Source organism: Nicotiana attenuata, chromosome 2, assembly GCF_001879085.1.
Source record: "Nicotiana attenuata strain UT chromosome 2, NIATTr2, whole genome shotgun sequence".
NCBI lineage: Eukaryota > Viridiplantae > Streptophyta > Magnoliopsida > Solanales > Solanaceae > Nicotiana > Nicotiana attenuata.
The window spans coordinates 60,148,088-60,175,629 of NC_031990.1; the positions used below are offsets into that span (position 1 = coordinate 60,148,088).

A 27,542-nucleotide genomic window follows, 5' to 3' on the forward strand; every position below is an offset into this window, starting at 1 on the left:
TTTCCAAGTTCTGTCTAGTTCATGCTTGACCTTGCTCAGATGCTCCTTTAGAAGTCTTATCTACTCATCTCTTTTGTACAACTCATCTTTTATTTTTCCTACATTTTCTTCTAAAGTGAGTTGTGTGTGATCAGATTTCTTTTTACCTGTTCCTAATTTAATTTTAGATTTTCTGATCTAAGCTCTAGAGCAACAGTGTCAGGTTCATGAACCTGGTTCTTTAACACAACATTTTCACTTTCAGTTTCACTAGCCCTAAGTTCCAGGTTTTTGCACTTAGCTTTTAAAACTACACACTCTTTTGATAGCTGTTCCTTTTCATTGTTATCCTCAAATTCATCAATTAGCTCTAGGAGCAACTCAGATAACCTTTCCTTAGGCAAAAATTTAATCTTGTCTTTGAGATGAGAAACACTTACCTCAGCTTCTTCATCAGATTCTCCAATAGCCATAAATGTTTGTTCATCATCATCATCATTTGAGCTTTCATCTGAGCTATCTCCCCAAGCAGCGACCATAGCCTTTGTTGATCCTTTGAGGTTGCTTTTCTTGGGTTGAACATGTTCCTTCCTTCTTCCACTCAATTTCCCACAGAGGACAGTTCTTGATGTGGTGATCAGTCTTTCCATACTTGTAGCAGCCATCATTGGTTTACTTCTCAAGAGCTTTTGATTTGCTGTAGCTACCACTTCTTGAAGAACCCTTTCCTCTTCTTAGGTACTTCTTGAAATCTTTGGTGATCATGGCCATTTCATCATCTTCCAGATCAGAACCTTCAGTGATTATGAGAGCCAAACTTCTTTCCTTCTTAGGTACATCCATCTTCATGGTCTGTCTCCTAAGTTCATAGGCAGTAAGCTTTCCTATCAATTCATCCAGAGGGAGAGGGGCAATATTCTTTGATTCTTGGATAGCAGTGTTTTGCTCTCCCAAGTGATAGGCAAGACTCTAGTCAATATCTTTTCGACCCTTTCTTCTTCAGGAATCATCCTTCCAAGAGATTTCAGTTCATTTGTCAGTGTAGTGAACCTTGTATACATCTCTTGAATGGTTTCTCCTTTCTTCATAGCAAAACTCTCATATTGAGGGTATAGTAGAGTTCCTCTAGATCTCTTCATCTGAAGTGTTTTTTCATGAGCCACTTGCAGTGTGTCCCATATTTGCTTAGCAGTGGTACAACCTTGGATTCTGCTGTACTTCATCTGGGCCAAGTCCACAAAAAAGCCATTTCTTGGCTTTAGCATTCTTCTCCCACTTTCTCAAGTCTTCAGCAGTGCAATCAGCTCTTGTCTTTGGTGCATCTACTCCTTCAGCATTTTTCTTCAAGGTAGCCAATGGACCATCGGTGACAATGTCTCATAGCTCGTAGTCCTCTCCTATAATGTGATCTCTCATCCTGTTTTTCCACCAAGAGTAGTACATGGCATTAAAGAGTGATGACCTAGCAGCGGATTGCCCTTCCCAGTTTCCAGGTGGTGCACTCATGTTGATTTTCTCCTAAGGTGTAAGCCTCTTCAAGGAGAACCTGCTCTGATACCAATTGATGTTTTGTACTTCAATGCCACACAAGAGGGGGAGGGGAGAGGTGATTTGTGTGGTGTCCAATTTTCGTGTGCACAGATTATAGAAGGATCTGGTTCTTCTATGTGTTCCTTAAACGACTATTGCGGAAATAATAAATGTAGAAAGTATAGAACACAAGTATATTTACGTGGAAAACACCCGGCTCAAAAGGTGAGAAAGCCGCGACCTACTACTCAGTAGGATTTTCCCCAACACTTCACTAAATCACTGAGCCAAAACAACATTTACAAAAACTCTTTGTAAACCTAAGGATTACCTCTAATCCCGTTGTGGCAACCAACCTCTAACTGTTGCGACAACTTTAAGTTAACTCTAACTTGAATACTCAGAGTACCTAATACAATTGCTTCTAGATAAAGATGAAAGGTACAATTTGAAAACACCTACTACAATTGAACTAGAATAAAAGACAAACACTTGGAACTGGTTCTTCTATCTGGTTCATGTAGCTTCAGGTTCGCACACTTAATCACACAAGAATTGCTTGCAAAATACCTTGCTATTTTGCTCTCAACTCACGTTTAACTTCAGCTTTTGTGCGTATCTGTAAAGTGAGAACATCTTGCAATTCATAGAGTTAGTAGAATAGGAAATAACTAGAGTCCCAATGCTATACTCTTCCTTGGCGGAAGAGTACTAGTTATCCTCAACTTCTAACTCCTCCCTTATCTTGGATAGTGTTCTCTTCGAGTAAGGAGTCCTTCTCCTTATCAATTATGCAACCTTTTCGATCAGGAGATATCATATATAACCACTTAAGCTTATCTCGCTCACGTGCATCCCTTGTGCTTGAATATGCCCGTGTCTGTGCACACTGTGGATGGACCTGGTTCATGCTTGAGTTCCTTTATTAATCTTCAAAACAAACTTCACTTAGGCCAACACCTTTCATCACTTCTTTCAATTCTTCATCAACAAATAAATCTTCTTTTGCTAAATTATCATGGGGCTTCTTCTTCTCATCAAAATGTTAGATTCTATTCATATGAGTTGCTTAAGAAATTAATTTATAATTGTATTATTTTTAGAACAAACATTATGCTGAAAATTAAAATTTGGTTGTATTACATTACATAGTACGAACGAGTGATTTATCGCATTGGATAGTTCTTAGGTTGTGTAAATAGTTAGACAATGCGTCCATACACGTCAAAATTACATACTTTTTTTTTGGTAGTAACAATCAACAGTAGTATGTCGTGAGAGTAGGACTTATTATGCGTGAATTTACACGAGACAAACACGGCCTTACCGTCAAAAATAAAAATTATACAAAGAGCAAGCATCTTTCTGGCAATCATCACTTCAGCCGGATATCTCAGGGAAATGGCAAGCTCTCTGCAGCGAATAGCGAGGCATTCCCCTCTAGCCGCCTACCGATCTTCTCTCACGCCGATATGGAGACAATTTGCGTCAGAAGCGTTGGTCGAAATCAAGCCCGGTGAGATCGGTATGGTCTCTGGTATTCCTGATGAACATCTTCGCCGAAGGGTATTTACTTCTTCTCCTTATGCTCCTAGGCTAATATTTATTCTTCTCTCAGGTCATTTAGGTGCAAGAAAAACTTCATTTTACGCAACCCATTTAGGGCTTCTACAGCAGATCCATTGATTCCGCCATTTTAGGGTTAGCAAATGGTTGCGGAATGGATATGGAGGATTCATATATCCGGATTCAAATTGATTTGGGATTGTTGTAGTTGATTGATTGCTGTCACTTGTATCTTTGAGAATTTATCTCGACTCCATTTCAAAGTAATATATTTAGCTGTTTCTTTATTCCCACTCGTTTCTTCTTCTCACGCCTATTCAATGAGGCAGAAGAGAGCATAACTGCTCAGATGCTCGAGAGAAGTAAAAAGTTCTAATTTTTCATGTTTAGGAGCAAAGCGAGCTTAGCAAGTATAAGCCTTAAGATCAGTCTCTAGCTTGGCTTTATAGAAACTTTAGCTCCAGGGAGTTATTTGATCCATTTCTGTACAAATTTAGCTAAATAATATCTTCAGCTTGCATTGGATTGCGTTAAATATTGACTATGAGATGGTTAGAGTTCTAATTTTGAATTGTCAGGGCCAAGAAAGAGCTCTTTAAAATTTGTAGGCTTAGATATAACTTCTGGTGTTGGATTCAGCTAGAACCATTAATTTGAAAATAAAAATAGTAGTATAATTCATGGGTTGGTGCCCTCTGGACGATTATTAGACACCTTTTTCCTCTATGTTTTCCGGTCAAGTTTGGTCTATTCCGTATTTTGCATGTCATGTGCATGCCTTGCCCTCTTTTTCAGTTTTGATAAATTCTGGATTCATTTCTATTTATACAAATGTATTTGGTTGTTCATCACAATGGCAGTGATTACACTATTAAATCAGCTCCTAAGTAAATACCAAAATTTGTTTTGGTCTTTACAGGTGCCGAATATCCTATTTGTCCTTTTAATACATATATTTTCTGCTTCTTTAACTGCAAAATTGTTATCAGTTATTATTGGTGGTTTAGATCTTTATGCACTGCTACCTATAAAAAAAGATCCTTATGCACTGATCCTTTTTGGTACTTAATCTTGTTTGCTTATCAGGTTGTGATTTTCTCACCTGCTCGGACTGCTAGTCAACAGGGGTCTGGAAAAGTTGGAAGATGGAAAATCAATTTCTTGTCAACCCAGAAGTATGCTTCTATTTATCTACCTTTTCCTTTTCAGTATAATGAAGTTAGTATGGTTTATCAAAATCAATCTATATTCAGCCAGCATGAATTGAGCAGGAGTTTGTACAATATTAACATTACAAGCTCATCTACCTTCTCCTTCCGTCCCAAGTAAAAACCAGAACAAGAAACAGGGAGAAAACCTGAACAAAAGCTTTGATTGTCACCATTAAGAGTATAAGTTCATTGAGCCTGGGTGTCTTATCACAAAATAAAAGATCAACTATGAAGCTTAGATGCGAAGGATAAAAATTTGTTGATTTATTTGCCTCCAGTGGTTCATAGAATGTATACAGATGCGGAATTTATTGTCTTCCATTTTATTTTTCATTTAATACATTTCTGTACATCTGGCAATGGTGCTTTTTGGTTGTGGACGGACATAATAAGGAAGACAGGTTGGTTTTAACCAGTCGGGCTTTTCAGAAAGGCATCACTAATAGGAGTTCCACTTATTGGATTCCTGAGAATCCTGTTCTGCTGTAAAGATCAATCCGCGAGCAACCTATTTAAACTTCAATAGAGAAAAAACCCGATCCATTAAATTCAGCTTAACCAGATCTACACTGTGAATTTTTTTTGAAGTTGCGAAAATTTGTGCTGTTTTTATTAAAGAAATGTGTATCCATATCTGAAGATGCTGAGAGAGAAGCACATATAATCTGGGTCCAGCATAATGGCTGCATGCTCTCCTCTATGCAGAGCAAACTATTTTATTTTTTCGAGTTTCTGATTTGCAACTGCCTGTATCTTTTAGGATCGAGAGATAACTTTTGTTTTTAAATGGTGGATAGATTGGCGACATAGCATCACTAAAGCTGTAGTCTTTTTATATGTTAAGTTCGAAGATCCATTCCTTAAAGGGCAGCCCAGTGCACTAAGCTCCCGCTATGCGCGGGGTCCGGGCAAGGGCCGGACCCCAAGGGTCTTTCGTACGCAGCCTTACCCTCCATTTCTGGAGGCTGTTTCCACTGCTCGAACGCGTAACCTCCTGGTCACATGGCAGCAAATTTACCAGATATGCCAAGGCTACCCTTCCGAAGATCCATTCCTTTTCCTGTTTAATTTTTTTCTCTTGATCAAGTAAATTCTTTTACCTGTTTGAACTTTAGGATTCAATCAGATTCCTGTTTCTTTAAAAATCATTTGCATATGTTGTCTTGATTTGCTCAGTGTTATCAAAGGCGAAAAGTGCAAAAAGGCTCTAAGGTCCGTTGGGGCTTTAAGTGCAAAGCGCAATTAAAACGTGAGCTTTAATTAAAAAAGGCGCAACTGGAGAAAAAGTAAAAATATGTATATGTAATCCAAGACCAATAAATATAAGCATGAATAACAAATATATGGACAAAGAAATTGAAAGAAATTACGATAAAGTGAAATATCAATTGTTAGTGTCGCTTTTTCAGGATTATACTTATTGGCAAGGAAAAGTATGCCTTAGAGCCTTAATGTGACACTGAAGCGCCCACAAAGCGAGGCGAAGCGCTCAACATGTTTGAGCCTCGCTTCAGGGCTTAAGCGCGCCTTTGACATAAGTGGATTTGCTTCGCTAATTGCACTTCAGATTTTGTCATAAAATTAATTTTGTTATTCTTTTCTATCTTTTAAATCCAAGGAATCGAAATTTCGTTCTTGATGTTGTTTTCAATAGAATCTGTTGAAATGTCTCGTTACCTTTGACAGAAATTGCTAACAACAACAACAACAACAACTACCCAGTAAAATCCCACATAGTGGGGCCTGGGGAGGGTAATGTGTATGCAGACCTTACCCCTGCCCCGATAGGGCAGAGGGGCTGTTTCCGATAGACCCTCGGCTCAGAAAGACGGAAATAAAAAAACAAGAAAAGAGAATTCATTAGTAACTCCAGTAGAAACCGTTATAGTAACAGAAGCATAAAAACCAAAAGATGAATGACATGCAATAACAGTAACCAGAGTCTGAGGCCCGGGGCTAAGATAAAGAGCAAGAATAGTGTGGGTTCAACATAAACTGCAAGCCATCTAAGATCAACCCTAATCCAACCCCGCCTCACCCCCGGTATGAAGTAAGGAAAGCTCTACTACCCCTATCCTACAACCCTGATGCTTGACCTCCAGGCCTTCCTATCAAGGGCCATGTCCTCGGAAATCTGCAGTCGTACCATGTCCTGCCTGATCACCTCTCCCCAATACTTCTTAGGTCTCCCTCTACCTCTTCTCGTACCCACCACGGCCAACCGCTCACACCTCCTCACCGGTGCATCAAGGCTTCTCCTCTGCACGTGCCCGAACCACCTGAGCCTCGCTTCCCGCATCTTGTCATCCACAGGGGCGACGCCCACCTTCTTTCGAATATCTTCATTCCTAATCTTGTCTATCCTAGTGTGCCCGCACATCCACCTCAGCATCCGCATCTCTGCTACTTTCATCCTCTGGATATGGGAGTTCTTAACCGGCCAACACTCTGCCCCATACAACATGGCCAGTCTAACCACAGCTCTATAAAACTTACCTTTGAGTATCGGTGGCACTTTCTTGTCACACAAGACTCCAGATGCAAGCCTCCATTTCATCCAGCCTGCCCCTATGCGGTGAGTGACGTCCTCGTCGATCTCTCCGTCCCCCTGAATCACCGACCCAAGGTACTTAAAGCTATCTCTCTTGGGGATGACCTGTGACCCAAGCCTCACGTCCCCGCCTACTTCCCTCGACTCAGCGCTAAACTTGCACCCCAGGTACTCTGTCTTAGACCTGCTCAATTTGAAACCCTTAGACTCGAGAATCTGTCTCCAAACCTCCAATCTCTCGTCAACACCGGCCCTCGTCTCGTCAATTAGAACTATGTCATCAGCAAATAACATACACCATGGCACCTCCCCTTGAATATGGTGTGTCAAAGCATCCATCACCAAGGCAAATAAGAACGGGCTAAGCGCAGAGCCTTGGTGTAATCCCATAACAACCGGGAAATGCTCCGAGTCGCCTCCCACAGTCCTAACCTTAGTCTTAGCTCCATCATACATGTCCTTGATCGCTCTTATGTAGGCTACCGGCACGCCCTTCGCCTCAAGACATCTCCAGAGCATCTCCCTAGAAACCTTGTCATACGCTTTCTCCAAGTCAATAAACACCATGTGCAGATCCTTCTTCTTATCCCTGTACTGTTCCACCAACCTCCTAATAAGGTGGATAGCTTCCGTAGTGGAGCGGCCCGGCATGAACCCAAACTGATTGCCGGATATAGACGTCGTCTTCCTCACCCGCACCTCCACCACCCTCTCCCAGACTTCCATGGTATGGCTAAGTAACTTGATACCCCTATAATTGTTACAATACTGGATATCACCTTTGTTCTTGTACGACGGTACCACTGTACTCGAGCTCCATTCCTCTGGCCAGTGTTTTGGAGAGCGCAAAGCGCAAAAAAGCGACAAGGGCTCGCCTCGCTTCAAAAGCGAAGCGCACGCTATATTAAAGTGAAGCGCAATTCTTAAAAAACATAATGTAAAATTGTAAATAATCAAAAACATCAATTTAAATACTTAAAAGTGGGTACTAGGTACCACCAAATCATCCACAAACCATAGGACAAGGAAATAAAATAATAATTTTGTTGAAAATAATTAAATATAAATGAAATAAAATAATTAAATATATATATATGCTGAAAATATAATAATAATTTTATATGCTGAAATAAAATAATAAATGAAATGCATTAATTAAATATATATATGCTGAATAATAATAATTTTATATGCTGAAATAAAATAATAAATGAAATACAATATATATATATATATATAAACGAAAAGGAAAAAAAAAAGAAAAAAATGTTCCTTCCCCTGTTCTGACCGTATAAAGTCGAAACAGAGAGAAAGAAAGAAGAAGCAGAAAAATGAAGAAGAAGAAGAAGAGTGGTCGACTGGTCTGAAGAAGAAAGCAAAAGAAAGAAAAAACAAAAAAACGAGAAGAAAGGAGAAGAAGTTACCTGGGTTGGTCTTCGAGGTCGACTGGTCGAGCGACTCAAGAAGAAGAAGATGGAACCCTTGCTTTTTTTTGTTGACTGAAGAAGAAGATGAGCGACTGTCGAGCCTCTGTTTTTGGTCGAAGAGGGTTTTTTGTCAATTTAGGGTTTGATTTGTCTCAGACCCAAAGTTCTTTTTTTTTTAAAAGGCCCCTGCGCTTTTTTCAATTAAGCGATCCCTTCATCGCTTTGGTCGCTTCGTCGCTTCATCGATTTTTTCAGGGAAGCGTGCGCTTCTGCAAATCGAGTCGCCTCAAGGAACTGGAAGCGACACAGCATCGCATCGCCTCGCTTAAAATCGAGTCGCCTCAAGGAACTGGAAGCGACACAGCATCGCATCGCCTCGCTTCGCGCTTTAAGCGACTAAGCGCTCGCTTCTTTCAACACTGCCTCTGGCATCCTCTTCGTCCTAAAAATTGACAGAAATTGCTAGTGGGAAAAAGTGCAAGTACTACTGAATTGTTGATTTATCTTTATGGTCGGTTTCCCTTGTCTTTTTATATAAGTACAAATTCAGATGAAGAATGCTTCTTTCATGAGAACTGCAATAGAGGATGCTAGTTGAATCATCTCATGCTATTTTGAAATAAAATAATATACTCTAAAGGCAAACTCTTTGTGCTCTTCCCTCCAATTGAAGTATGTAAATGTTGTTTTGTCATCTACTTTTAGTTTAATGTCAAGCTTCTGCTCTTCTGCATATCTTTTGTGCCCAAGTTTTACGTTGAAGGGTGATACACATATTTCTTTCTTCTATATATGCAGATGGGAGAATCCATTGATGGGTTGGACATCCACAGGGGATCCATATGCCAATGTTGGTGATTCCGCGCTTAGTTTTGAGAGTGAAGAAGCTGCAAAAGCATTTGCTGAAAAGCATGGCTGGGAATACACGGTACAGCTTAGAGTTCCTTAACATTTCTATTGTGTTTTTTGTTAGCTTAATGACCTTTGTTGTTTTTCCGTTCCTTCACAAGTATTCTGGAATTAACAGAAAACACCTTCTAGAAGCATCAGCCAAGGGCGGGGGCTGAGTGCCATTTCACCTTCCCCCTTGGACCAATTATGAACTAGTTCTTCAAATACTCCACGTCCGGGCAAGCCCTCTCTGTCCAATTATGAGCATGTTCTTCAAATGCTCCATGTTGGGAAAAGCGTGATTTTGTATGAAATTTTAGGTTTTGGCACCTCCAAAAAGCTCTTTGACTGTTCAAGCCTTTTAATCCTATATGCGAGCCCAACTGGTCCTGCAATTGGAATTATGTGCCATTGAAATAAGGCAGAATAGCCTAGTAGACTTTTGTACTTGTTTCGGTTTGTTATCCCGGTCCCTGTATTTCACAAAGTTTCACCTAGAAACTTATACTTGATCGAAACCTATTTTTTAAACCCCTATGACCGTTGACCGACTATACGTGGCAATTTGAGTGCTGAGTTGGACAAATGTGTGTAATTCACGCGTAGAAAGGAGCGTATAATGAAGCTTGAATTCATAGATTTAGATTAAAAGAGAAACCAAAATAAGAAAGAAAAAAAGAAAATGAGAAGGAAAAAAAACATTTGGAACTCGTTTCCCCTTCTTCCCAAGTTGATGTCTTCACCCAAAAGCCCGCACCAGAAATTTCATCGGAAAAATTTCACCTCGCCAAATCTAACACCGCCTTTGCACCATCGGTAACCTTTTGCTTACTCTTCATCCACCGACTCAGAAACGATCTTGCATCACCCGAGATATTTTCGGCGAAAACTACAACACTGCCAGAGTGGATCGGAAGGAATGTTTTACGAAAATATTATTTGTTTGGATTGGAAACTATAACACCGCCAGAGTAGATCGAGAAAGGTCACCGATAACACATTCCTTCCAACTCTTCTTGTTGGGAATCACCACTGCCACCGGCAACCTTCACCACTTGTCCCTCAGCTTTTTCTTCTTATCATCCACCAAAGAAAAATCAACGGGATAGAGGAAAGAAATCCTCCACTTCATATTTCATCTGTCAAAAACCATCGCCACAAAATTTTAATTCTTCTTCTCCAAAATTTTCACTTCACTTCAATTCTTTTAAAATTTATGTTCAAAATTATCTATAAAGATTGTATTTTTTGCAGAAAATGGGAAAAGTATTAGGACTTTGGTTGCTGAAAAAGGGGGAAGATGACACAAATTTAGATTTTTATTATTCTTAACCATTTAACAATCTCCCAAAATTTCTATGAGTGTGAATAAATGAAGTGTGACTTCGAAGGCCACTGTTGAGTAGCAGAATAAGGTGAAAAAGGGGAATTTAGTGTTAGGGTAGGTGAGGTAAGGAGGATAACGGAGAGTATTAAAATTGTAGGAAGGTGGATCCTACTTGGATTGTAGTGCTTCATGCCTTCATCAAACTGATATGGATGAATATTTGAGGATGGAAGATGAGCTTTAATTTTAATATTTGGTTATTTTTTCAGACGTGGTATTAATTATCTGACGTGGATATTATGTGTAATGAATGTCCGAGCGAGTGAGGAATACGCAGTGTCCGAGGGTTTAAAACATAGGTTTTGATCAAGTAAAAGTGTCTAAATGAAACTTCTTAGAGTATAGGGACCGGGATGACAAACTGAAACATGTACAAAGGTCTACTAGGCTATTCTGCCTTGAAATAATATCCATCCATTAAAGAAGTCTCTGACTTGAATTTGGTGTTAGAATACCGACAAGTTGGAAAATTTTTTGTATAACAGATAACAAACAAAATCCAGTCTCAACAAGGAAGTCGGTTGTTGAATCTGATAGAAGTAGAACTAATCAATTGACCAGCATAGGATAGTTTCTCGCTGTGGCAGGGCTTGATCACATTTATGTTCCACCAAAGAATGACTTAATCAAAATGCTGTCCAATTTGCTAGAAAGTAGAACAAGAGGAACCCCAATATCACTAACAAAGTCACATAGCCTTTGAGCCTCAACATCAGATTGAAATGGGAAGAGCTTTTAGAGGAGTTTGTTGAATTATTGAACACTGGTCTTTCGTTGGGTCCCTCTTCTGTGCATCCTCCCCTCTTTCTGCTGCTCTGGAAAATTTTGGTTTATCTTGAGAAATGAACAAAGTAACCTTTGTGTTTGGTTCTTAATGTGATGCTTATGCCGTTCCTTTTATTTTTATCTGCAGGTAAAGAAGCGCCACACACCATTATTAAAGGTTTGAAATCTCTTCTACAAAAAACTGAATTTGTGATTTGCCAAATCCAGCCTCTGGTTCAGACGTCTATGCTGGTTTGTTTCCTCGTGGGGATTGTGAAAACTATCCACTGTTTGCTTAGGACAAGTAGGTTTTCTGGAGACACGTGCATAGAGAAAAACTCCCTAGTCCCTACGAGGGATTACAATCACCTTTGATTTTTTTTTTGTTGGGTGGGGGGGGGGGGGGTGTGGGGGGTTGTACCTTTACTGGTCTAGAAGTTCAGATTTTATTCCTGTTCTGAAAGGGACCTTCCCATCACACACAATTCTCAAGTCTCTCATTTCTACGGATATACAAAGACAGAGAACTTTCTACTAATGATCTGTCTCAAAGGACTTGAAGTAGAGCACAATTTTGTCTTATAGCGCACACACTTTAAAGTCTTGTATGTTTAATGATTGATTGCCTCAAAGGACTTGGAAAAACATAGCATGACTATTCAGTTAAAGCACATGCACCTTAGCAAGAACCTTAGCACATGGGCCTTTCTTAATTTGTTATCTCTTCCAATTTCGTTGTTGCGATCCATGTTTCACTTGCAGAATAAATTGTCGTATTTTGCAGATCAAGTCGTATGCGGAAAACTTCAAGTGGAAGGGGCCTCCCAAAACAGAAGAATAATCTATTTTCTACTGCATTCAAGTACTTGAGACGGTTATGGATGTCCTGTCACAATGTGTTGCACTCCTTGTTTTACCTTACCTTTTATAAAGATCAGTTGGTTACCTCCTTGAAGGATTTTCTTAAGCTTCTTTCAATAATAAATCAAACGTATGAAAATCCACTAGTACATGGAATGTCTTAAAACCTTTATGAAGCAATTTCCGGGTGCTATACCCGATCCTACTTTGTAGTGGTTATTGGAGGTTAGTATTAGGATTGTGGTGCGTCAGAAGACTTATGCCTTGTTATTCTTTTTAAAAGAATTTAGTGTGTGCAGTGGACTGTCCAAGACAAATTTCTTAAGTGTATGAATGCATAAAAGTAACTTCCCCTGAGGAATATGGGAAGTTCACTGAATTTGGCAATAAGAGATTTTTTTCTCCATGATCTAAGCATGAAATAGTAGGTCGGGTTGAATTTGTTTAAGCTTTTTTTTCTTCTTTTTTGTTTAAGCTTGTTCAAGTTTAACAAGTTTGAAAGTTGCCGGTTAGGCTCAGTTAACTTATTAGAACTTTATCAGTTATATACGGATGGATTTTGTGCGATTCTGTTACTTGTGTCAGAACATGTGAAGGCATAGTGATTAGAGTCGCTTCGTAGCTTTCTCAAATGGAAATTGAGGGCTTACTGTGAATTAAGAAGTAAGTATAATTATGGTTGCCAAATCATGAACTCTGACCAAGTTCGAAAATCACAGCTCGTGTTCCTATTTTACTTTAAATATGTTTTCTCCTCGACCTGGTAAGAAAAAAAAATGGATGTTCCCAAGTCGAAAGGAACAGTTGATGTCTGGCCTCTATCGTTTCTTTTTCCCTTCTGTTCTCTAACCCATACCTGCACAATGGTTGATGCATTTTCTAAAATACAACTGGGCGTTAAGTCCTCTATCGTAGCAAGATTAAAATAACGGCAACACACAGAGTTAATTATTCAAATAGATTGAAGATTAACTTTATGTACTCGTTAGCGTAGCCGAGTGGACTAAAGTTTTTCGTTAAAATATCATGGTATAGCTAGTTTTCACACTGGTCAATGAAAAATAGCCAGCGTTTATCAAGTCAATGAAAAATAGCCGCTATTTTGCTGCAACATGGACCGGTCCAGTATAATATACGGGAGTTCTGGTGCATTTGTGTACGAACTCCAGCATATTATGCTGGACCGGTATACTTTGCTAACTCCTGTAAAATTTGCGGGAGACTGGAGCACCAGTGCTCCAAACTCCAGTATATTATACTTGCTGGAACTCCCGTAAAATTTACGGGAGTTCAAGCATACTTATGCTGGAACTCCCGTAAAATTTGCGGGCGTATTTTTCCGGATTTTGAACAGTGTTTTCGCTCAGATTTAAAGTGCTCAGATTTAAAGTGGCTAAATTTCAATGACTTTTGAAACTAGGCTATTTTTCAACGACCAATGGTAAATCTGGTTATTTTTGAATTTCTCCCAAGTTTTTCCTGCAAAATACCGTCAAGAAGCAAAATCTCATGTTTCAAACTATGTGTAAGAGGAGGTTCCATTTCGCTGAAAAGAGCCTGTTGAGGAGCCCTTCCCCTAGTACGAGCAGACAACAAATTTTGGGTCTACCAGTCACCATACTCTAGAAAAGAGGTCTAAGTGTCATTTTACTGATGTTACGTTTAGGCTCCTTAGTTTGTGGATATCTAGTTATCCGAACTATATTTTAGACGCATTGAAGCAGAAGATCTGGTGAAAAAAACAGTAGAAAGCTCTCACGCTTGTTAATTATCTGTCAGAATCGAACGAGAACCAAAAATATAGAGCTTTAGTTGAGATCACAATTAGACTCGAGGTATTAGGCGCCCTTTACTCGGAGTTCAAGAAGAGAGTTATCACACAAGAAAAGAACTGTCTGTAAATTGAGATCAATTAACTTAGATAACTACCATACACTTGGATCAAAATTGATCAGAGAAGTGGGAGGGGAGAAGAGGACAGTGAGAAATGAGCCCACTCCTTTTGTGTGAGAGACTTCTATAATACTACAAGACTCTATCGGACGTAAGGATTATCCACTTAGTCCACTAAATATGAGCTTTGTTGCAGAGTTCGTACACAGACAGAAGAAAAACCTTCAATTCCTATGCTAAAGTGCAATCAATTCGTATACCACTCTTATCAGGTAGCAGTTTTTTCATGTAATACTTTGATCTACGGGCGAGATTGATCTTTTTCCTTCTTTGCTCTGGTATATGATCGATGGAACATTCGGAAAAGCCACGCCTCACAAACCTGTTAGAAATAAAAAGATGATTTTTGAATCAGCAAATTGCCTATGTTCTACATAAATATTTGTTCGAGAACAAAAACAGTCATTAATATTGGATCAGCATCATGAGTTGAAGCTTGAAATATACAAGATATCTCCATTTTCATTTGATCAACGTTTCCGGGAAATTCCTGTTAACTGTAATCCTAATAAAGATACATATAACAGAACAGAGAAATGCAAGCTTTCTCTTTTCATTTAGGTTAGTCACATTAGCTCTTGGTGTCCAGCTAAATTTTTAAGCAAAATCTGGACATAGGACATTTGGATAATCAAACGTATACAGAAAGGTTTTTGATATTGGAGGTGTCTCTATGAATCTGTTAAACATTGGCATATTGTAGACTAGTTTAAAGAATTAAAGAGGTGGTTTTACACTTATGGTAAAGTTGAGGTAGGAGAATATGAATCATCCGATGTTCGTTTATTGAATAAATATTCATTATCTAAGTCTTACAACTACAACCCTGTATGTAAAGAGAAGAATATAATCGAATGAAGAACTTTGATCAATAACTTAGTTGATGCAAAAGGAGGTAGACAGAATTCAAAAATACACGATTTATAGAATAGTAGGTCAATAGTATATGCTTGGAGTAATTCTGGAGTATGAAATTGTATCTCTGAGTTCAAGAACCCTTAAATACCTTTTGACTTTTTTAAGCGTTCAAAGCAAATCGAATTACAGCCAGTTCTCTTCTTCTTCTCTTTGTCAGACTTTTATTAAAATCAAGTATTCATGTTTAACTAGTATATTGGATGTCGCGGCCGGGTTTTAACAACATTCTGTGCTCTAATTTAAACAATGAGCATATTCTGTAGTTTGTATTTCTTTTTCATCTTAGAAACGTAGAACTTTTTTCTTCTCACAAAATGAATAACAGACAATTAATGTCTGAAAGGGTCGTGAATTTTAAGCACACCTTTACAAGGACTCAACAAGAATCCATGAAATAGCCTACCAAGTTTACTTTTTTGTTTCTGAGAAAAAGGAGAACGAGGAATATCGGAGATATGCTGTAAATGTATCAAAAATCTCAAGTAGTTTATAGGCGCCTAACACATATGTCCCTGTTTTAAGTGTCCATGCATCCTACATCAATAATGGTAGAGTGAGCCCAAACAATAATGTTAGTAAGTCAAAAAACAATAGAAACATCATTTTTGTTCTTTTTGACATATGTCAGCCTTATCAAAATACCTCGTGATGGTGTTTGAATCTATTTTTCTTCTTGTTGAGACGTTAATAATATTCAAATTCAGCTTAAATATCACAAATTTCTTTTAACTACATTACTCTGAGCTGTGTTTGGGCTATTGCCACTTAGTTCAGCCGGTTCGAACCTCCACTTGGACAAACTATGTTCACTAGCCCAATTGGAAGTAGAATGTCTGACACTATTTGTAAGCTAGTGAATGCCATAGGAATAAAAGGTAGAAAGGTGAAAAGAGAGTACCAATCAGCTGTGCGAGTTGTTAGTAGGAATAGCATTTGCAATCCAAGGGAAGATGCCTTCTTCTCAATGTAATCTGCAAAATATTGGAAGACAAAGTTATTGGTAAATATGGTAACATGCTCACAAATATAAGTAAAAGTTCAAGGACAGGATTGTCTCTTGGTAGATATAAGTATTAAAATACTTTTTAACATATGGACACTTTGTCTAGGCCAAGGGAGACGGAGAATATAAAATAATTACTTCTCAACATATGGCATATCTTTTATAACCCATTTCTGAGGGGATACATTAAATGGCATAAGTATACGACATATTGATGTCGCTTTTATGTATTACTACAAGTCAACCAATTACCATGTTCAAGTGCCTGTCTTTAGCACCGGATGATTAATCATTTACTTGTTTTCTTCTTCTAAATTTGGACCAATTTTTAAGATTAACAAAAATCAAGATATTAGATTTGGAAAAAAAATAGTCATTCTCTCATGTGTCTGACAGAAGGACATGAGAGACGTTCTCAAGATTTTTATTCATCCACTTATGACCTTTAAAATAGGTTGTTGAGGGCCACACATCATATGATTTATTATTAAAAGGGGGTATTACATTATTGGTAACAAGAAACTTGATATTCTCATCTTGCCCAGGATTTCCCAGAAGAAAAGTACTGGTTATGGTATATATACATCAGCGAGACCGAAGGCTATTCTTGATTCCATAATTGAATAAAATCCCATACCAGTTCTAAGAGGAATATTATGATAAAACTTCATTCGCGACAATACCTTAGAATCACGTAATGGTATTTCTATACATATGAAATTACTTGGCCTAAATCAATTTATCCATTTACATCGCAAGAAAAGGGGGGGGGGGGGGGGGGGGGTAGGGAATCATAGATGGTAAGGTTAAAAAGAATTACAAATACTTTTTGGTACACTTCTTGTATATTTTTTATACCCTTCATTAATAAAATGATTACTTTTTCAATAATAAAATAGATATTACAAATAAAATATTTATTTGAAAAGGATTTGTTGCGATAGGGTGATGTAAGCAATGTCTCGGTGCATGATATGGAATCCCAAACATTCATGACAAACCTATCCATGGTACAAAAATGAAAGAAAACTAAGAATCCTGTTCTGATGCAAAAGTGAAGATTCAAAAATGAAGTAGAAAAATGCAAATAGAAATTCAATATCAGTAAGGATAGGTTGTAAAACTCATTAGATACCATTAACTCTGGTATGAAATTTTCCCCCCCAATTTCCCCAAAATGGAATGAGTAAGAGTTATTACTTATTGACTTGTAATCTGATGATCGAGTCCATTCCATGGTTATAAGTTCATTCCGTAACGGAACAAGCCTGCCATCTTTGGGACATATTCCTATGTGCTCGATAATATGAAACATCGAAAATGTTTGGACTTGTTCACCAGTCTCTTGATACACTTACCCAAGAATACAAGGAATACATGGAAAACCAATAACTATACCCACTTAAAAGTGACTTCCCTTTTATTACAGGCTTATCCAAGTATTTTTAGGCTCTTAAGGAAATATATAAAAACTCTTAGATTAGTCTCTCGCTAATGTACTTGCACCTTCAATGTGGACTAAATAAAATAGCTAAAAGGTCCTCAAAGCTGCTCATATGCCTTTAATATGGACGAATAAATTGTTCTATTACGAGAAAAGAGTCATCATACCAAGTAACTTGTCTCCCTGTCCTTGGCCACGACAATCAGGAGAAACAGCAATGGCAGCAACCTCACCACATTTTTCTTCAAAGTAAGGAAAGAGAGCTGCACAAGCTATAATGTGTCCCTCTCTCTCCACAACAATGAATGAATGCAACGCTTCCACTAGCTAGAACAAGTTAAACAATGAAAAATTAGGGTAAAAGAAAAGCATAATCCAACAAAGATAAAACAGAAAGTGACTAGATAAGTCTTGACTAATGACAAGCATCAGATGTAACCTCTTCCTCAGTCCTTCTGATCAGTGTTCCAGACTCTTCTAGCGGCTGTAATAACTGCTTTATTCCAGGAATATCTGACACCTTGGCCATCCGTGCTCCTTCATAAAGATCGCTGAGGCATAGATTCACGTGTTAGCTGAATGGATAAACACAAACATAACCTAGGTACATCCAAAGATTAAGATAATGATCCGACAACATAATAAATGTTCATTCTAATCATTGGGTGAGCTGGTCCTCATTTTGCATCATGAAGTTCTGTCATAAGAAGTATTATGGAAATTTTTGGAAGGTAGCGGATAATCAAATCATGATAACATCCAGGTTCTCACTAGCCGTGCCATTCTAAATATAGTGCAGATCCAAAGTAAAAGTAGGTCACAGCTTATTTTGGCAAAATATATAGCTGGTTAAAAATTCCGTTAACTTCTGAACCTATTCATTATGACTTCTAATATATGTACAAGGGTATATCTGGTGATAGGATCTTTAAGTTGCACGGATTGTTCTGAAAAGTGTCCAGACTGGATTGGACAATAGCACAATAATTATATATTCCTTCCAAGCTTCCAACCCATGGTATTTAAGCACTTCAAGGATAGGATGCTTAATTAGAACCAATATACATAGCCGGTTAAACATGAATCTATTCATTGATGACTTCTAACGTCCATACTTTATATTGGGTTATCAGATATTACATGAGATTTTTTTCTGATTGAGAAATTAGACCAAATAATACAGTGGTTTTTAGACATTCCTGATATATGCTTCCAAACCCTCGTATTTTAAGCAAGAAAGTAAAGGAAGCTTCCAAACCCTCGTATTTTAAGCAAGAAAGTAAAGGAAGCTTAGTCTGACCCAAGTGATCTGACATATCCAGGTGTCTATCTGATCAGCTTATTCAGGAAATGATCCACAGTTGGCAATTGAAAATTAACACAAACTTTAATCATCACAATTAAATATTTGCAGAATGTGGCATACCTAGCAACCATTGTCCCAACTCCATCTCTTTGGAACAATTCCTTCAGTAAAACTCCACCAATAGTGCCATCCAACAGGTGCACTCTTTGAACACCTCCCTGATGGAAAAGGAAATATATTATTTGAATAAGTTTCAAGAAGAAACAGATATCACGCTATTAAGCTAAGAATCAATATTCTTGAGACATAAAGATGTCCTCACTTAAAGCAAGAGAGATGGCAGACCACCTTGAAGGTGGATATATAATATGAATTGCACAATGTCAAACAGTAGCTGTGAAAAAATAAAGAGTTGTCTATTCATGATATGCACATATCTATACTGCAAAAGCTTTTCATAATAAATTTAATATCAAAGAGATGTAAGTTTACAAGAGAATGTGTTATCTTCTGAAGTATCTTTTAGATTCCTCAGTAAAAGTTTTTAATTAGGAAAAGCAAGCATGGGTAGATAACTTAACGACTACTAGCCTACTGTAAACATAGTGATTTCAGGAAATTACTCGGCAAACAAAAGCAGCAGCGGCTAACTCTGAGAGATAACCATTTGATCTACTTAGTTTCTCTTGTCCTCCAATTGCAAAACCTTGTTCACTAGACCAAAGCCCGTTTCCATTGTCAAAACCAATGCCATTCTGAAATGTGGGATTATATCTTCGGCTATAACCATTGCCATTTTGGGAAAGGAGTGATCCATTGGAATCATTGTAACCAAAATGATTGAAGTCCTCCTGACTAACAGCTTTTACGTAATTAGCAGCAGTCTCACTTTGCTCAGCTCTTTTGCGGACCAACATATCAGCATCTTCAAGAGTTAAGAAACTAATAAGACGGCCAGACTCATCAAGAATTGGGCCGTCTATGATACAAATTAGTTTTTCTGCTCCTAGAGCCAAGGCACAAGCTGTCGCAACTTCGTATGTGCTTCAATTTGGAATAGAGCATATCATCAGTCTTAACAACTCACAGCAAAACAAAAAAGGGAAGAGAAATTGCAATTGCATGAATAAGTTATTAACGTAAATTTAGACTTAAAAGTCTACAATTCATGTCAAACTAAGCAATCTCCCAATGGCATAAAGAATCATCTAATCTCTATACGAGATGAAAGTGCAGTATGAGTTGAAGTAACATCTGACCACAGTCCAGATGAGTTCATCCGGCTTCATGCAAGCATTCTGTAGTATGTTTCTTTTCTCTTATCAGGTGTATTCTGCAGTATGTTAAAGTCATCAACTGTTTAACCTTCAAAAATGAACACCATCAATGCCACCATTCCAACAGATGAAAGTTTAATTTTCGTATAAATGTTCATGAATAGGAAAAGACTACTAGCTCGTACGGAAGGATAATGTGTACTTCCTTGTTAACTTGCTGGATTTCTTTAATTGTATCTAAATGTACATCGATCATCAGAGATTGTTAATATCGAACTTTAAGCCTTGCAACTTACAAGTGAAGGAGTTCCACAAAATCCCTCGGATACTCGCAAACAGTAAGAAAGTGATTTTACATAAGTCAGAGTAGCACAAACATGTCAAATACGAGTTTGATTGAAAGAGACGCTGGAAGTATATCACTAAGCTTTAGTATCTAGCTGCCTGAGCTGCATTTATCATTCGCCGGCAACAAATTAAGTAAAACACGATGAAATACCAGTTTATGCAAAAAACAACAAAGATACCTATCAAAAGTCATATAGCATACTTGCAGTTTAATACTTCTCCAGAGCTGGAATAAGCAAGATTGCTTAATAGCACAATGCAATCCTGATCAAGCCTCTCACGAATTCGAGAAACATCTACCTTCTTTACTTCACCTGTTGAAGCATAATCGATTCCTTCCACAACTCCTCTTTTCTGCCAGCAAATATGAAATGAAAATCACCATTGCAGTGGCAGCCATACCACAAAACTTAAACCCCAAAACATGATTGATACATCCAGTAAAGTGACTAGGAGGTACTTAGTGTAGATTTCGGAAAGAATGCAAAAATGTACAGAAGAACAGGCAGTGAGGGTCATATTTGCACCTTTGCTGCTAGAAAATTACCACTGGCAACACCGACACTATCATGCCAGCGACTATTTTCTCCGTGCCGGCGGACACCAGTCAATGAAGGGCCAGGAGATAACTTTGCCTCTATCATAAGACGAATTCTTCCAGATGAATCCATAGCCGAATTGAGTGAATCAGGATCTGTAATTCTGTAGCGGCCTACATACTTGGGCTCACTTCCTGTTAAAAGGAAGTAACAAAATCACTTGCTTATTAGAATATTCTTGTAAGAAGATACAGTTCATCAGTAGCTAAAACAAAAGAAAAGGAAAAAAAAAAGATATAGTGGTCACAAATAGAAGTAGAAGCCTTTAATATTAAAGCACTAGATTTCCATTACAACTTTTGGTTATTCTGAAATACAAATTAGTGCATAAAAAACTGGCCCCACTTTTCCTAGTAAACACGTACTTTATTAGAATCTTCTAAAAAGAAAATCAATATGAGACAATTAGAGGAAAAAAAACTAAAAGTCCTAACAAAATAGAACCTTCACTTTATAAATCATAAGCTCTGATATCTAACTTATCTAATGATGCTAAAACTGTTAGCAGCATGAGGAACAACAGATTTGTTTCAAAGAGTAACAACTAAATCTGCTATCAGTATCAATAAATAGAGAAAAACCCAGCCAGCGATGATAAACAAGAATTATCAAAATGAACAAGAAGAAACAAGAGAGGAGCATTATAAGAATTTTGCTCACCCCTTTCAGCGAGAAGCCGGTCAATCTGAACATGAGTTCCCGGTACAAGAACAAACTTGATTCCCAGACCATGAAGGAGGGAGATGTCCTGCAATAATTTGGCAAAAATATTATGTAAACAAGAAAAAAGAAAGGAATACAATAAAAGCTAAATGAAAAGGCGAAGTTAGAATGGGGAAACATGCCATGAGAAGGTGATCCAAATGAGGGCTATCAACAATTTCTGCTGAGATTAAAACAACAAAGGTACTTCCTCGATGAGCAAGGAAATACGGCCACGCTTCTCTGAAAAACCCAACAAATAGATCGTCTTTAATGGCACTACTCACGTCAAAACCCACATCGTCTGTTTCCCCCAAAACCTCGCACCTTATTGACCTACCCAACGATCTTTTCCCATGAAAAGGTAAAATCTTTAGTGAATTAGAACCATTTAATCCCCCTTGGAAACCATTTGGAACTTGAGGATTCCAAATAGTGGTGCCACACAGAATCTTTAGCTGGCATTGCTTTATGGGACTTGGAGGCAAAGCAGCCATGATTTCTCAAGCAAATGCAAGCCAAAGTCAGATAACACTGAAGTGGGCTTTGGCGGCTGCCTGCTGAACGGGGTTGGTGGATTGAAGAATTTGTAGGAAAATTGATTTTGAAGGGAAGCGTGGGAACGGACTTGAACCGGTACGACAACTGGTTAACTGACGACTAGCACATTTTTCAGAATTTAATCATTTATGTAACAAGTTGGTCTATATATATATTTTTTTATTTTAGATCTTGTAAAGGATAATCTTAGTTAAAGTTATCTATATTTGGTTTAGGCTCCAGAGAAATTTTAAAAAAAAGTACATAGTCAGAACAAAAATTATAGCTTTGTGTAATTGTAGTGAAAAAAACCATGTGCTAGTTCTTTTGACCTTGTTTTGCTTCCACGTGTTAACAAGGAGATGACTCTCCGTGCACACTATAGAGTGGTGATAGGCACCAAAAATAAAAGTTAAAGGAGTATAATTGCAAATCATACCAAATTTAGAGGAATTTTATGTCTTAAATTAGGATCAATTCGAAAGTTAATCACTCTATTTGATGCAATGATCAATCAAGCGAAACAGGAGATCAACTCCCTCAACATAAAGGTATTTAATTTAAGCTGCATAAAAAGAAACGAGTAAATCTGCAATAATTTTCGGCACTGTGGCAATGAGAGACAAAAGACAGAGGACCTCAAGAATGGAGGCCAAGAAGGTGCTATCAATGATCTCTGCAGAAAGGAGGAGGACGAATGTGCAACAAAGTATGGCTGAGCTTCCCTCATCATCTTCACACATTCCTCACCCCCATCCTCTTTGCTTGCTGCAGCTGCTACAAATGGTGTGTAGTAATTCGTATTCCTCATCAATCTCAAACAGAATCCATGATTTTCATTTCTTCCCAAGAATAACCTGCTTCCTCCAACTATCAAATGATCTGTCCTTCTGCGCATCCCCAATCCCCATTCGTAAATGTACACACTGGGTTTCTGTACAACCACAGCCATACGAATTTTCAGGAGTTTTTATGAACCAAATACTAGAAAGGGAATTGGTTTTTTTTTCTTCGCTTATGTAAAGAGAGCTGAATGTGCAACAAATACGCGGCGAAATGGCGGTGTTGAGGACAAGAAAATAGAAGGCGACTTGGCAAAATTATCACGAGTACGTGTTCTTGTTTTTGGAAGTGCATGCAAGTGGCCGGGTCCACAATATTATAGATAGACCTTCACTACTACTACTCTCTTGATCAAATGGATTCTTTCTGTATAGATACACCTTCACTGCTTACTCTCACACTCCTGATCGAATTGAACCATCTTTCTGGAAATATACAAAGTGGACAAGTTACGTAAATAGCTAAGATTGTACTAGTGACATAAAAGACCCTATTGTATGGGTCAAAATCTGACTAAGGATACTCGGCAGAAGAGGCATTATTAGAAGTAATCTGGCCGAGGTCGACTAATGACTAATGGAACTCACCGTCGAGCAGTCGATCACGGCCGAGGTCAAATGTCAAGAGCAACAGTAACGGCTAGTTTTGTAATAGGATTTTTAGAAGAATATTTCATTGAATATTCTCTGTACTTGTACTTTTAGGGTTGATTAGGGGTATGTCCCATATAAATAGAAAGAGAGATAAGGTGAAAGGCATGTAATATTCTCTGATAAGAACTCTCTTGAAAAGCAGACTCTCTAGATAAATACACACACCACCTTTCTAAAGAGATTCGTTTGGTTGATTATTCTATACTTTTCCCATCTGAGAAAGTCTCCAATATTCTCATAGTTATTTGTCATTCATCATTGTCAGAAAGGGGAATCATCCACCTCATTCAATATTGGGTAAATCATTCTCCTTATTTACATTTAGTGCCATTTATTGTTATTTAATGCTTGTTATTCTCATCTCATTATTGTCCTCGCAACATTAAATACACGTTATATTAAATCTGTTCCGACACTATTCTATATCATCCACGTAGGCTGATTTTAGATCTGAAGTTATTATCTTTAACTAGGATTAACCTCTTATATATTAAATCAATTAGTTTAACCAAAGGTTTATACTTTTTGGTCAAACAATTTGGCGCTGTCTGTGGGGATTTCCTAGATAAAGTTTTAGTTTCTTCTAGATCTACCAGCAAAAAAAAAAAAAAAAAGAGAACGCAAAACCCTGTACTTTCTTGTGCACACAGATCTAACATTGCAGGTAACGGAGAAGAAAGGATGAAGGCGGCAACCGATCTCACCGCCAATCTCTTAAACACCATCAACGAGGTCTCTGAAACAGAGGGTGAGGATATAACACCAAATACCCCTCCCAGGCGAAGTGACTCACCCCTTCCTCATGGTAGTATCACAACGTCCCACGGTAAAGGAGATTCCACGTCCACAACGGAAGAGGAACCACCGGCGGTGAAGAAGCTGCTCGAAGCTTGGCTGACAAATACGTTGACCAACATCCTCGACAAACCCACCCAAAAGGCGATCAGGAGAGCGGAAGGACCTGCGTTGCACCAATAACAGTCGAGCAGCACAACCCTCCTCCTCCCGTAGCATCACTCACAATGTTAATAATGCAGGTGACAACACCCTCACAGCCATTTTAAGGAAAATGGAAGAAATAGAAAATAAAAACAAAATGCTCCAAGACCAAATGAAAGAGCATCAAGAAAAGGTAGACAAAATACCAGGCGCCCCAAAACTCTTACCAAAAAGAGACGCCGGCTGGTTTGTTGAGCAGCCGTACAGTGATTAAGCCGCACCACATGCTATACCTAAAACCTTCAAAATGTCGTCGTACCTAAAGATATACGATGGTACGACAAACCCTGAGGATCATGTGATTCACTATGTCAACGCAGTAAAAGGCAACGACCTCGCCAAAGAGCAAGTATCCTCCATCTTATTGAAAAAGTTTGACGAACCCTCACCGGGGGTGCATTAACTTGGTTTTCACAGCTGTCTGTGCGCTCCATTGAAACATTCGAAGAGATGGACGACGAGTTTGTAACGGCCCATGCTGGAGCTAAGAAGGCGGAGGCAAGAGTAAATGATATATTTGCCATCAAACAATCACCCGGAGAAGGACTGAGGGACTTTCTCGCTCGATCAACCGTGTAAGGATGACCTTACCGAATGTATCGGAAGGAATGGCCGTGGCAGCTTTCCAGAACGGGTTGAACAGAAGCGGTTCAAGGGCGACCAGAAAGCTGCTGAGTCGGCTCATGAAATACCCCCCGACCACTTGGGACGAAATACACAATGCTTATTGTGCCGAGGTCCGAGCTGACGAAGACGACCTAAATGGACCAACCCAACGGTTGACGTTAGTACAAGCTGAGTCCAGAAAAGACCAGAGAAACGACAACAGAAGATAATCTAGCAAGTCCATGACCCAACCGAGAAAGACATCAGCCATATGTCAGAGGCGCCATCATGCCGCCCTGCCATGATGAGGGCCCATCCAAACCAAAGCCAGGGACTCATCGGAGCGAGAGAGGTATGCCCCCTTATTATCCGCTCACAATTTTTGTGTCTCACCTTTAGAAATAGTCTATGCATTGGAGAAGCTCGGCCCAAAAGTGAAGTGGCCACAGAAAATGAGGTCCGACATGAATACCAGGAAGTCAAACGCCCTCTACGAATTCTACTAGGAACGATGTAACGACCCGGCCGGTCGTTTTAAGAATATACGCCCCGATCCCCTATTAACTGCATTCCCCGTGTTTGTTTCTGCTGTTGTGAGTTGTCACGAGGGTTTATTTGGGGTTTCGGAGAGTTTTGGGACTCTTAGTCCCCTAAATGAGAGTTAAGTTTTAGAATTTGGACCGTAGTCGGATCAGTATGAAGACGGCCTTGGAATGGAATTCTGTTGGTTCTGTTAGCTCCGTTGGGTGATTTCGGGTTTAGGAGCGTGTTCCGATTGTGTTTTGGAGGTCCGTAGCTTATTTAGGCTTGAAATGCCGAAAGTTGAATTTTTGAGGTTTTCGGTTCGATAGTGAGATTTTGATCTAAGAGTCGGAATGGAATTCCGAAAGTTGGAGTAGCTCCGTAGTGTTGAATGTGACGTGTGTGCAAAATTTCAGGTCATTTGGACGAGGTTTGATAGAATTTTTGATCAAAAGCGTCATTCGGAAGTTTTTGGAATTCTTAGGCTTGAATTCGATGATGATTCGATGTTGCTTTAGGTGTTTTAAGGATTGATATAAGTTTTGATAGTGATATTTGACTTGTTCGTGCTTTTGGTTGAGGTCCCGGGGGCCTCGGGATGATTTCGGATGGTTAACGAAAGAGTTAGGATTTTGGTTTGGCAGCTGAAGCTTTTCCATTGCTGTCATAACCGCACCTGCAGCTAGGGGACCGCAGGTGCGGACTCGCAGAAGCGAGCATGGAGCCAGATGCGGCCACAAGCGAAGGCAGTAGAGATCGCAGAAGCGGAAGCGTTGCCGCGCCTGCGGGACCGCAGATGCGGAATCTGGGTCACAAGTGCGGAGATGGAGATTTTACTGAAAACTACAAAAGCGGTTCCCTCAACCGCAGAAGCGGTAGCGCAGAAGAGGGTATTCGACCGCAGGTGCGGATTTACTGGACAGAAAATAAGAATTTCGAGGGTCTAGTTTCAAAAGTTAGAAAATTGATTTGGAGCTCGGGAGAGGGCGATTTTGGGAGATTTTTGAAGAGGAAATCAGTGGGTAACAATTCCTTATCCCTTTCTAGTTGTATTCCATTAATCTATTGCTAGTTTATCGTTTAAATTCGGATTTGAGATGAAAATTGGGGAAAAATTTGAAGAAAGTTCTTAGACCTAAATTTCGAGTTTTGATTGGGAATTTGACGTTGGATTTGGGTAATTTTGGTATGGTTAGACTCATGAGAGTATGAGGATTTTGAAAATGTAAATTTTACCCGATTCCGAGACGTGGGCTCGGAGGGCATTTTGGTCATTTTACCTAATTTCGCATATTAGCTTAGAATTTATTTGTAGAATCAGTTACTTGAAATGTTATTTACATCATGCAATTGAATTGAATAGATTTGGGCCATTTGGAGTCGAGTACTCGTGGCAGGAACGTGGTTTCGGGTTGATTTTGAGCCAGTTCGAGGTAAGTGGCTTGTCTAACCTTGTGTAGGGGAAACTCCCCTTAGGATTTGGTTTGTTGATAACTGAAATGCCTTGTACTGAGATAACGAGTGCTTACTTATGCTAATTGTTGAAAATCCATTATTCTTTAAGTAACTATAATGTGATTTCCTTTTTCCTTGTTCATACTGCGTGTAATTTAAGCCTGCTATTAGCCTAGGGAAGCATGTTTAATTGACTTAATTGCTTT

The 27,542-nt window shown here is 38.8% G+C and overlaps 2 protein-coding genes across 2 annotated transcripts; one reads left to right on the forward strand and one right to left on the reverse strand.

Moving 5' to 3' along the window:
• LOC109211185 (NADH dehydrogenase [ubiquinone] iron-sulfur protein 4, mitochondrial) lies at nucleotides 2,763-12,577 on the forward strand. Its single transcript, XM_019374689.1, has 5 exons — nucleotides 2,763-3,075; nucleotides 4,162-4,250; nucleotides 9,063-9,192; nucleotides 11,456-11,485; nucleotides 12,092-12,577. Exons 1-5 carry the CDS (start codon nucleotides 2,911-2,913, stop codon nucleotides 12,146-12,148), a joined length of 471 nt encoding a protein of 156 aa, XP_019230234.1. The 5' UTR covers nucleotides 2,763-2,910; the 3' UTR covers nucleotides 12,149-12,577.
• Nucleotides 14,041-22,403, reverse strand: LOC109211194 (probable amino-acid acetyltransferase NAGS1, chloroplastic). Its single transcript, XM_019374698.1, has 10 exons — nucleotides 21,862-22,403; nucleotides 21,677-21,764; nucleotides 20,945-21,150; nucleotides 20,620-20,771; nucleotides 19,416-19,836; nucleotides 18,913-19,010; nucleotides 17,926-18,037; nucleotides 17,654-17,813; nucleotides 15,938-16,010; nucleotides 14,041-14,443 (listed from the first exon to the last, which is right to left on the reverse strand). The coding sequence occupies exons 1-10, from the start codon at nucleotides 22,213-22,215 to the stop codon at nucleotides 14,293-14,295; spliced, it is 1,815 nt and encodes a 604-aa protein (XP_019230243.1). The 5' UTR covers nucleotides 22,216-22,403; the 3' UTR covers nucleotides 14,041-14,292.

Bases quoted from the DNA above. Each gene is read 5' to 3' on its own strand.
- LOC109211185 (XM_019374689.1), top strand. From the start codon at position 2,911: ATGGCAAGCTCTCTGCAGCGAATAGCGAGGCATTCCCCTCTAGCCGCC. The intron at 3,076-4,161 runs GTATTTACTTCT...TTTGCTTATCAG, and splicing joins ATGAACATCTTCGCCGAAGG to GTTGTGATTTTCTCACCTGC. The intron at 11,486-12,091 runs GTTTGAAATCTC...CGTATTTTGCAG, and splicing joins GCCACACACCATTATTAAAG to ATCAAGTCGTATGCGGAAAA.
- LOC109211194 (XM_019374698.1), bottom strand. From the start codon at position 22,215: ATGGCTGCTTTGCCTCCAAGTCCCATAAAGCAATGCCAGCTAAAGATT. The intron at 20,772-20,944 runs GTGCAAATATGA...ATTTGCTGGCAG, and splicing joins GTAATTTTCTAGCAGCAAAG to AAAAGAGGAGTTGTGGAAGG. The intron at 17,814-17,925 runs GTTACATCTGAT...AACTTGTTCTAG, and splicing joins TCAGAAGGACTGAGGAAGAG to CTAGTGGAAGCGTTGCATTC.